The sequence below is a fragment of the Tachyglossus aculeatus genome, chromosome 21, assembly GCF_015852505.1.
Source record: "Tachyglossus aculeatus isolate mTacAcu1 chromosome 21, mTacAcu1.pri, whole genome shotgun sequence".
In the NCBI taxonomy this organism is placed as follows: domain Eukaryota; kingdom Metazoa; phylum Chordata; class Mammalia; order Monotremata; family Tachyglossidae; genus Tachyglossus; species Tachyglossus aculeatus.
This window is the reverse complement of record NC_052086.1, coordinates 41094781-41107115: the sequence shown is the minus strand read 5'-3', so window position 1 is coordinate 41107115 and position 12335 is coordinate 41094781. Positions and strand designations below refer to the sequence as shown.

General features: G+C 46.4%; 1 protein-coding gene across 1 annotated transcript in view; it reads right to left on the bottom strand.

The window, feature by feature from the left end:
• Positions 1-12335, bottom strand: part of KSR2 (kinase suppressor of ras 2) — a 451469-nt gene that overhangs the window by 106595 nt on the left and 332539 nt on the right. Inside the window, exon 10 of the mRNA XM_038762755.1 lies at positions 6474-6642. Coding sequence (XP_038618683.1) covers positions 6474-6642 — 169 coding nt within the window. The remainder of the gene's footprint in view (positions 1-6473; positions 6643-12335) is intronic.

Sequence of the window (12335 nt, the reverse complement as noted above, 5' to 3'; positions counted from 1 at the left end):
TCATCCCCATTTTCCAGATGAGGGAACCGAGGCCCAGAGAAGTGAAGCGACCTGCCCAAAGTCACACAGCTGGCAAGCGGCAGAGCCCAGATCTTCTAGACTGTGAGCCCACTGTTGGGTAGGGACCGTCTCTGTATGTTGCCAACTTGTACTTCCCAAGCGCTTAGTAGAGTGCTCGGCACACAGTAAGCGGTCAATAAATACGACTGAATGAATGAATGAATTTGAACCCATGACCCCTGACTCCCAAGCCGAACCCTTTCCACTGAGCCACGCTGCTTCTCTAGCACACTCCCTCTCACCCACTCACTTAATCACGGGCTGGTCTGAAAGCCTGGCTATCAATTAATCAGTCGATCACCCAATCAGTGGTATTTTTGGAGCCGTTATTCCTCCATTCATTCAATCGTATTTATTGAGCGCTTCCTGTGTGCAGAGCACTGTACTATGCGCTTGGGAAGTACAACTTGGAAACATATAGAGACGGTCCCTACCCAACAGCGGGCTCACAGTCTAGGAGGGGGAGACAGACAACAAAACAAAATATATTAAACACAATAAAATAAATAGAACAAATATGTACAAATAAAATAAATGAATAAATAGAGTAATAAATCCGTACAAACATATATACATATATACAGGTGCTGTGGAGAGGGGAAGGAGGTAAGGTGGGGGAGATGGGGAGGGGGAGAGTACTTGTAAGTGTTAAGCACTTACTACACTTAAGCACTTAGAGAAGCAGCGTGGCTCAGTGGAAAAAGCAAGTGGTATTTGTTAAGCACTTACTATGTGCTAAACACTGTACTAAGTGCTGAGGTCGATACAAGATAATAATAATGATGGTATTTATTAAGCTCTTACTATGTGCAAGCACTGTTTTAAGCACTGGATAATCAGATATCAGTTAATCAGATAATCAGGTACCACGGTCTAAGTAGGAGGGAGTACAAATAAAGACCGTCTCTATATGTCACCAACTTGTACTTCCTAAGCGCTTAGTACAGTGCTCTGCACACAGTAAGTGCTCAATAAATACGATTGATTGATTGATTGATTGATTCAGTGCTCTGCACACAGTAAGCGCTCAATAAATACGATTGACTGATTGACTGAATGATTGATACAGTGCTCTGCGCACAGTAAGCGCTCAATAAATACGATTGAATGAATGAATGAATTGAATCCCCGTTGTTGCAGATGAGGAAACTGAGGCCCAGAGCAGTGAGGTGACTTGCCCCAGATCTCACAGCAGCCAAGTGGTGGAGGCAGGATTGGAATCCAGCATTAAAGCCACGCAAAGAACAGGTAAAAAACTGGTCTCAAGCAGTGTGGCCCAGTGGATAGAACATGGGCTTGGGAATCAGAGGTTGTGGGTTCTAATCCCGGCTCCGCCACTTATCAGCTGTGTGACTTTGGGCAAGTCACTTCACTTCTCTGTGCCTCAGTTCCCTCATCTGGAAAATGGGGATGAAGACTGTGAGCCCCCCGTGGGACAACCTCATCACCTTGTAACCTCCACAGCGCTTAGAACAGTGCTTGGCACATAGTAGGCGCTTAACAAATACCATTCTGACATTACTATTATCGCATTCCAGAACACGGGCTTGGGAATCAGAGGCCGTGGGTTCTAATCCCGGCTCCGCCACTTATCAGCTGTGTGACTTTGGGCAAGTCACTTCACTTCTCTGTGCCTCAGTTCCCTCATCTGGAAAATGGGGATGAAGACTGTGAGCCCCCCGTGGGACAACCTCATCACCTTGTAACCTCCAGAGCGCTTAGAACAGTGCTTGGCACATAGTAGGCGCTTAACAAATACCATTCTGACATTACTATTATCGCATTCCAGAACATGGGCTTGGGAATCAGAGGTTGTGGGTTCTAATCCCGGCTCCGCCACTTATCAGCTGTGTGACTTTGGGCAAGTCACTTCACCTCTCTGTGCCTCAGTTACCTCATCTGTAAAACGGGGATGAAGACTGTGAGCCCCCCGTGGGACAACTTGATCACCTTGTAACCTCCACGGCGCTTAGAACAGTGCTTGGCACATAGTAGGTGCTTAACAAATACCATTCTTCCATTACTATTATCGCATTCCAGAACACGGGCTTGGGAATCAGAGGTCGTGGGTTCTAATCCCGGATCTGCCACTTCTTATCAGCTGTGTGACTTTGGGCAAGTCACTTCACTTCTCTGTGCCTCAGTTCCCTCATCTGGAAAATGGGGATGAAGACTGTGAGCCCCCCGTGGGACAACCTGATCACCTTGTAACCTCCACAGCGCTTAGAACAGTGCTTGGCACATAGTAGGCGCTTAACAAATACCATTCTGACATTACTATTATCGCATTCCAGAACACGGGCTTGGGAATCAGAGGTCGTGGGTTCTAATCCCGGATCTGCCACTTCTTATCAGCTGTGTGACTTTGGGCAAGTCACTTCACTTCTCTGTGCCTCAGTTACTTCATCTGTACAATAGGGATGAAGACTGCGAGCCCCCCGTGGGACAACCTGATCACCTTGTAACCTCCACAGCGCTTAGAACAGTGCTTGGTACATAGTAGGCGCTTAACAAATACCATTCTTACATTACTATTATTGCATTCCAGAACACGGGCTTGGGAATCAGAGGTAGTGGGTTCTAATCCCGGCTCCGCCACTTATCAGCTGTGTGACTTTGGGCAAGTCACTTCACTTCTCTGTGCCTCAGTTCCCTCATCTGGAAAATGGGGATGAAGACTGTGAGCCCCATGTGGGACAACCTGATGACCTTGTATCTCCCCCATCGCTTGAAGACTGTGAGTCCCCCTTGGGACAACCTGATCACCTTGTAGCCTCCACAGCGCTTAGAACAGTGCTTGGCACGTAGTAGGCGCTTAACAAATACCATTCTTCCATTACTATTATCGCATTCCAGACTCTGTTCTCAGCACTGGGATAGATACAAGATAATCAGGTTGGACATAGTCCCGATCAGACCGAGGGCTCACGGTCTTAATGCCCATTTTACAGATGAGGGACCTGAGGTCCAGAGAAACAAAGTGACTTACCCAAGGTCCCACAGCAGGCAAGTGGCGGAGGCAGGATTAGAACCCACGACCTTCTGACTCCCAGTCCTGGGCTCTCGCCACTAGCTCCACCACGTGTCTGCTGTGTGACCTTGGGCAAGTCACTTGTCAGTTACCGCATCTGGAAAATGGGGATTGAGAGTGTGAGCCCCATCCCCCCCTCCCCACCTCCCTCCCCTCCCCACAACACCTGTATATATGTATATACGTTTGTACGTATTTATTACTCTATTTTACTTGTACATATTCTATTTATTTTATTTTGTTAATATGTTTTGTCATCATCATCATCATCAATCGTATTTATTGAGCGCTTACTATGTGCAGAGCACTGTCCTAAGCGCTTGGGAAGTACAAATTGGCAACATATAGAGACAGTCCCTACCCAACAGCGGGCTCACAGTCTAAAATTTTGTTGTGTGTCCCCCTCTTCTAGACTGTGAGCCCACTGTTGGGTAGGGACTGTCTCTATATGTTGCCAGCTTGTACTTCCCAAGCGCTTAGTACAGTGCTCTGCACACAGTAAGCGCTCAATAAATACGATTGAATGAATTGTTTCCCCTGGGCTTCCAGTCTAGAAGGAGCTAGATTCCCACCGGGCACAGAAGTAGCGGGCACAGGACCACCCATCCTGGTAGGAGGGTCTGCCTAGAAACCCCCCAGGACTTTGGACCGTAAGCTTGTTGCGGGCAGGGAATGCGTCCATTATATTGCAGCGCGGCTCAATGGAAAGAGCACGGACTTTGGAGTCAGAGGTCATGGGTTCAAATCCCGGCTCCGCCATTTGTCAGCCGTGTGACTTTGGGCAAGTCGCTTCACTTCTCTGGGCCTCAGTTACCTCATCTGTAAAATGGGGATTAAGACTGTGAGCCCCCTTGGGACCACTTGATCACCTTGTAACCTCCCCAGCGCTTAGAACAGTGCCTTGCACATAGTAAGCGCTTAATAAATGCCATTATTATTATTATTATTATTATATTGGTGTATTGTACTGAGCGTCAGCATGGCTTAGTGGCTAGAGAAGCAGCGTGGCTCAGTGGGAAAGAGCCCGGGCTTGGGAGTCAGAGGTCATGGGTTCAAATCCCGGCTCCACCAGTTGTCAGCTGTGTGACTTTGGGCAAGTCATTTCACTTCTCTGGGCTTCAGTTCCCTCATCTGGAAAATGGGGATGAAGACTTTGAGCCCCACGTGGGACACCCTGATCACCTTGTAGCCTCCCCAGCGCTTAGAACAGTGCTTTGCTCATAGTAAGCGCTTAATAAATGCCATTATTATTATTAGAGCCCGGGCCTTGGAATCAGAAGGACTTGGTTTCCAATCCTGGCTCTGCCATATGTCTGCTGTGTGACCTTGGGTAAGTCACTTCACTTCTCTGGGCCTCACTGACCTTGTCTGTAAAATGGGGATAAGGGAGTGAGCCCCACATGGGGCAGGGACTGTGTCCAACCCCATTTGCTCGTATCCACCCCAGCACTTAGAATAGTGCCTGGCCCAAAGTCACACAGCTGTCAAGCAGCGGAGTTGGGATTAGAACCCACGACCTCTGACTCCCAAGCCTGTGCTCTTTCCACTGAGCCACACTGCATTTCATACCATCAAATACCATCATTATTATTATTTCTCCCCCAAGCACTCAGTACAGGCGTCTGCACACGGTAAATCGCTCAACAAATACGACTGAATGAATGAACGACTCTGAGTCTCTCAGGGGAGAAGCCCGAAGCAGTGTGGCTCAGTGGAAAGAGCTCGGGCTTGGGAGTCATGGGTTCAAATCACAGCTCAGCCGACTGTCAGCTGTGTGACTTTGGGCAAGTCATTTAACTTCTCTGTGCCTCAGTTACCTCATCTGTAAAATGGGGATTAAGACTGTGAGCCCCCTGTGGGACAACCTGATCACCTTGTAACCTCCCCAGCGCTTAGAACAGTGCTTTGCGCGTAGTAAGTGCTTAACAAAAATGCCATTATTATCCGGCACTTAGAACAGTACTTTGCACATAGTAAGCACTTAACAAATGCCGTCATCATCATCCTGCCTCCTGGCTCGACGGGCAGATGGTGGGCCTGTTCTCAAGCCCCCCACTCAGGGGAAAGAGCCCAGGGTTGGGAGTCATAGGATGTGGGTTCTAATCCTGCTCTGCCACTTGTCTGCTGTGTGACTTTGGGCAAGCCATTTAAATTCTCTGTGCCTCAGTTCCCTCATATGTAAAATGAGGATTAATAATAACAATCTTTCTCCCTTCACGGCCCTACTGAGAGCTCACCTCCTCCAGGAGGCCTTCCCAGACTGAGCCTCCTCTCCCCCTCCTCGCCTCCCCATCCTCCCCACCTTACCTCCTTCCCCTCCCCACAGCACCTGTATATATGTATATATGTTTGTACATATTTATTACTCTACTAATTTATTTATTTTATTTGTACATATTTATTCTATTTATTTTACTTTGCTAATATGTTTTGTTTTGTTCTCTGTCTCCCCCTTCTAGACTGTGAGACCACTGTTGGGTAGGGACCGTCTCTATGTGTTGCCAACTTGTACTTCCCAAGCCCTTAGTACAGTGCTCTGCACACAGTAAGCGCTCAATAAATACCATTGAATGAGTGAATAATAATGATGGCATTTATTAAGCGCTTACTATGCACAAAGTACTGTTCTAAGCGCTGGGGAGATTACAAGGTGATCAGGTTGTCCCACGGGGGGCTCACAGTCTTAATCCCCATTTAACAGATAAGGTCACTGAGGCCCAGAGAAGTGAGGCGACTTGCCCAAAGTCAAACAGCTGACATTGGATTTGAACCCATGACCTCTGACTCCCAAGCCCGTGCTCTTTTCACTGAGCCACGCTGCTTCTCTAACAATAATAATAAAAATGGCATTTATTAAGTGCTTTCTATGTGCAAAGCACTGTTCTAAGCGCTGGGGAGGTTACAGGGTGATCAGGTTGTCCCACGGGGGACTCACAGTCTTCATCCCCGTTTGACAGATGAGGTCACTGAGGCCCAGGGAAGTGAACTTTAGACTGTGAGCCCACTGTTGGGTAGGGACTGTCTCTATATGTTGCCAATTAGTACTACCCAAGCGCTTAGTACAGTGCTCTGCACACAGTAAGCGCTCAATAAATACGATTGATGATGATGATGATGATGAAGTGACTTGCCCAAAGTCACACAGCTGACAATTGGCGGAGCCGGGGTTTGAACTCATGACCTCCGACGCCAAGGCCCGAGCTCTTTTTACTGAGCCGCGCTGCTTCTCTAAGACCATGAGCCCCACATGGGCCAACCTGATGACCTTGGATCTACCCCAGCACTTACAACAGGGCTTGGCACGTAATAAGCACTTAACAAATACCACAATTTTGTGTTTTTTTACCCCTCTCCCAGCCCCCCGGGTGTCACGAGCGGGTACCTGGCATGTTGAAGTTCTTCTGCTGCCTTGGGCACTGCGGAGAGGGGTGCAGAGGAGACGGGGGAGTGGCGCTCGGGGGCAGCGGAGGCGCGGGCGACGAAGGCGTGGACGAAGTCGTGGACGAGGGGTTGCTGCTGGAGTCCGGCTGGTAGGGCACCGGAATGTGGTCCTGTGCCCGGAGGCCGGAGATCACCACCAGTCCGGAGGAAGGAAAGGATGAGGAGGAAGGCAAAGGCGATTCGATTCAATTCCCTCATTGAGCACTGTACTAAGCATACTGTACTGTACTGAGAAGCAGCGGGGCTCAGTGGAAAGAGCCCGGGCTTTGGAGCCCGAGGTCATGGGTTCGAATCCCGGCTCCGCCACATGTCCGCTGTGCGGCCTTGGGGAAGTCGCTTCTCGGAACCTCAGTTCCCTCATCTGTAAAATGGGGATGACGACTGTGAGCCCCACGTGGGACAACCTGATCACCTTGGATTCCTCCCCAGTGCTTAGAACAGTGCTTTTCATATAGTAAGCGCTTAACAAATGCTATTATTATTATTATTACTAAGCACTTGGGAGTGGACGATGGAACAATAAAGGGACACATTCTCTGCCCTCAGTGAGTCTTGAGGAGAGGGTCCTATGTTGGTAGTGCCCATCCTTCTGAGCCCCCTCCTTCCTCCCTGCCTTACCTCCTTCCCCTCCTCACAGCACCTTTATATATGTTTGTACATATTTATGACTCTATTTACTTTACTTGTACATATTGATTCTATTTATTTTATTTTGTTAATATGTTTTGTTTGGTTGTCTGTCTCCCCCTTCTAGACTGTGAACCCGCTGTTGGGTAGGGACTGTCTCTATGTTGCCAACTTGTACTTCCCAAGCGCTTAATACAGTGCTCTGCATTCATTCATTCATTCAATCATATTTATTGAGTGCTTACTGTGTGCAGAGCACTGAACTAAGCACGTGGGAGTGGATGATGGAACAATAAAGGGACACATTCTCTGCCCTCAGTGAGTCTTGAGGAGAGGGTCCTATGTTGGTAGTGCTCATCCTTCTGGGCCCCCTCCTTCCTCCCTGCCTTACCTCCTTCCCCTCCTCACAGCACCTTTATATATGTTTGTACATATTCATTACTCTATTTACTTTACTTGTACATAGTTATTCTATTTATTTTATTTTGTTAACATGTTTTGTTTTGTTGTCTGTCTCCCCCTTCTAGAGTGTGAGCCCGCTGTTGGGTAGGGACTGTCTCGATATGTTGCCAACTTGTACTTCCCAAGCGCTTAATACAGTGCTCTGCATTCATTCATTCATTCAGTCGTATTTATTGAGCGCTTACTGTGTGCAGAGCACTGTACTAAGCGCTTCGGAGTAGACGATGGAACGATAAAAGGACACATTCCCTGCCCTCAGTGAGTCTTGAGGAGAGGGTCATATGTTGGTAGTGCCCATCCTTCTGAGCCCCCTCCTTCCTCCCTGCCTTACCTCCTTCCCCTCCTCACAGCACCTTTATATATGTTTGTACATATTTATGACTCTATTTACTTTACTTGTACATAGTTATTCTATTTATTTAATTTTGTTAATATGTTTTCTTTTGTTGTCTGTCTCCCCCTTCTAGAGTGTGAGCCCACTGTTGGGTAGGGACTGTTTCTATATGTTGCCAACTTGTAATAATAATAATAATAATGGCATTTGTTAAGCGCTTACTATGTGCAAAGCACTGTTCTAAGCGCTGGGGAAGCTACAAGGTGATCAGGTAGAGCTCGGGCTCTGGAGTCAGAGGTCATGGGTTCAAATCTCAGCTCTGCCAATTGTCCGCTGTGTGACTTTGGGCAAGTCACTTCACTTCTCTGTGCCTCAGTTCCCTCATCTGTAAAATGAGGATTAAGACTGTGAGCCCCCGTGGGATGGCCTGATCACCTTGTAACCTCTCCAGCGCTTAGAACAGTGCTTTGCACATAGTAAGCGCTTAATAAATGCCATTATTATTATTATTATTATAAAGAGCCCAGGCTCTGGAGTCAGAGGTCATGGGTTCAAATCCCAGCTCTGCCAATTGTCAACTGTGTGATTTTGGGCAAGTCACTTCACTTCTCTGTGCCTCAGTTCCCTCATCTGGAAAATGGGGATTAAGATTGTGAGCCCCACGTGGGACAACCTGATCACCTGATCACTTCAGCGCTTAGAACAGTGCTTTGCACATAGTAAGCGCTTAATAAATGCTGTTATTATTATTATTATTAATATTATTATTATTATTATAAAGAGCCCGGGCTCTGGAATCAGAGGTCACGGGTTCAAATCCCAGCTCTGCCAATCGTCAGCTGTGTGACTTTGGGCAAGTCACTTCACTTCTCTGGGCCTCAGTTCCCTCATCTGTAAAATGGGGATTAAGACTGTGAGCCCCACGTGGGACAACCTGATCACCTGATCCCCCCAGCGCTTAGAACAGTGCTTTGCACATAGTAAGCGCTTAATAAATGCTATTATTATTATTATTATTATTATTATTATTATTATTATTAAGAGCCCGGGCTCTGGAGTCAAAGGTCATGGGTTCAAATCCCAGCTCAGCCAATTGTCAGCTGTGTGACTTTGGGCAAGCCACTTCACTTCTCTGGGCCTCAGTTCCCTCATCTGGAAAATGGGGATTAAGACTGTGAGCCCCACGTGGGACAACCTGATCACCTGGTCACCCCAGCGCTTAGAACAGTGCTTTGCACATAGTAAGCGCTTAACAAATACCACCATTGTTATTAAGTCACGCTGCTTCTCACCGCCCCAGAAGCTGCTGGGACGGGGCCAGGGCACAAGAGATCGGATGCCCTCTCACATATCAATTCTATTTATTTTATTTTGTTAGTATGTTTGGTTTTGTTCTCTGTCTCCCCCTTTTAGACTGTGAGCCCACTGTTGGGTAGGGACTGTCTCTAGATGTTGCCAACTTGTACTTGCCAAGTGCTTAGTACAGTGCTCTGCACACAGTAAGCGCTCAATAAATACGATTGATTGATTGATTGATTGATCTTCCGAGCGCAACTCCGAGAAGGCCTTGCGGATTGGATTTCAGGGAGAGGAACTTGGACAGCTGGCTTCCTCCACCCCTCCTAGTTCGGCTTAAGGGCGATTCCTTTTCCATAGCAACATGCGTGTCGGTCTGAGGGATCGTATGTCAGTGGCATGTAGCGATAGACATCTTGGAAGCATCACAGAGTGGTCTCAGTGAGCGGTCACATAAATAGCAACCGGGACTTCGTCTGGTCAAGCCCCTGAGGTCACTTAACTTCTCTGGGCCTCAGTGACCTCATCTGTAAAATAGGGATTAAGACCGTGAGCCCCACGTGGGACAACCTGATGACCTTATTTTCAAAAGTCCCCAGTGGGCTATACAATAATAATAATAATAACAATATAATAATAATAATATTCTTTCACTCAAACAGAGAAGCAGCATGGCTCAGCGGAAAGAGCCTGGACTTTGGACTCAGAGGTCACGGGTTCGTAAGCGCTTAGTACAGTGCTCTGCACACAGTAAGCACTCAATAAATACAATTGATGGATTCAAATCCCGGCTCCACCAATTGCCAGCTGTGTGACTTTGGGCAAGTCACTTCACTTCTCTGGGCCTCAGTTCCCTCATCTGTAAAATGGGGATGAAGACTGTGAGCCCCCCGTGGGACAACCTGATCACCTTGTAACCTCCCCAGCGCTTAGCACAGTGCTTTGCACATAGTAAGTGCTTAATAAATGCTGTCATTATTATTACCATTATATTTATTGAGTGCTTTTTGTTTGCAGAGCACTGTTCTAAGCGCTTGGAAAATTACGATACCACAATAAATGGTGACATTCCCTTCCCACAATGAGCTTACAGTCTACAGCATGGAAGGCAGCATGGTGTAGTCGATAGAGCCCAGCCTGGGAGTCAGAAGGTCATGGGTTCTAATCCCGCCTCCACCATTTGTCTGCTGTGTGATCTTGGGCAAGTCACTTCATTTCTCTGGGCCTCAGTGACCTCATCTGGAAAATGGGGATTGGAACTGTGACCCATATAGGACAGGGACTTCAAATCCACCTTGATTTGCTGGTGTCCACCCCAGTGCTTAGTACAGTGCCTGGCACATAGTAAGCGCTTAACAAATGCCATCATTGTTACTCATTATTAATATTATTATTATTCCAGTCTAATAATGATGTCTGTTAAGCAGTTACTAAATGTCCATAATAGTCTTCTAGATAGTCACAGTCTTCTAGACTGTGAGCCCATTGTTGGGTAGGGACCGTCTCTATATGTTTCCAACTTGTACTTGCCAAGCGCTTAGTACAGTGCTATGCACACAGTAAGTGCTCAATAAATACGATTGAATGAATGAATGAATAATAATGATGAAATAATAATGATATTTGTTAAACACTTACCATGTTCTAATTATAAAAATAATTATAATTTGAATTTCTTAAGTACTTACTTTCAAGCATTGAGTCTCTACTATCAAGTGCTGAGTCTCTGTGACTCAGTTCCCTCATCTGCATAGCACAGTGCCCAGCACATAAAACCTTAACAAATAACAAGCACTTAGTACAGTGCTTTGCACACAGTAAGCGCTCAATAAATACGATTGAAAGAAATACATTAAAAAAAAAAACATGGACTGTGTCCAACCTGATTATGCCTGGCACATAGTAAGCGCTTAACAAATTCTGTAAAAAAAAAAAAAAAATCACAGACTACAAACCTGAATCGGAACATCTAGAAATAGTGCAAAATGGGGGTTGAATGAATCCCTCTCCTCCCTCTTATTTATTATTATTATTATTATTATTATTAATGATACTAATGATAATGATAATAATAATAATGATGATGATGATGATGATGATAATAATAATAATAATAATAATAATAATAATAATAATAATAATAGAAGCAGCAGGGAAGCAGCGTGGCTCAGTGGAAAGAGCCTGAGCTTTGGAGTCAGAGGTCATGGGTTCAAATCCCGGCTCTGCTACTTGTCAGCTGTGTGACTTTGGGCAAGTCACTTCACTTCTCAGCGCCTCAGTTCTCTCATCTGTATAATGGGGATTAAGACTGTGAGCCCCTGTGGGACAACCTGATTACCTTGTATCCTCCCCAGCACTTGGAACAGTGCTTTGCACATAGTAAGTGCTTAACAAATGCCATTATTATTATTATTATTATTAATGGTATTTAAGTGCCAAGCACTGTTCAAAGCACTGAGATCGATACAAGGTTATCAGGCTGTCCCACAGGGGGCTCACAGTCTTAATCCCCATTTACAGATGAGGTCACTGAGGCCCAAGGAAGGTAAGTGACTTGCCCAAAGTCACACAGCTGACAAGTGGCTAGAGCCGGGATTAGAACCCATAACCTCTGACTCCCAAGCCCAGGCTCTTTCCACTGAGCCACGCTGCTTCTCTAGAATGTATGCCTCATGGAGGATCAGAGACCTTGTATGACCTAATTCACATGTATATCTGCCCCAGCGCTTACAGCAGTGTTGGACACCTAGTAAGCGCTTAAATAATGCTGTTAAAAAAATCCACTCTGAAGTATTTTAATCAAACTGGATCCCCAATTTGAAGAAACAGGATAACGATAATAATAATAATACTGGTATCTGTTAAGCGCTTACTATGTGCCAAGCAGCATGGCTCAGTGGAAAGAGCCCGGGCTTTGGAGTCAGAAGTCATGGGTTCAAATCCCAGCTCCACCACTCGTCAGCTGTGTGACTTTGGGCAAGTCACTTAACTTCTCTGTGCCCCAGTTACCTCATCTGTAAAAGGGGGATTAAGACTGTGAGCCCCACAAGGGACAACCTGATCACCTTGTAAATTCCCCGGCGC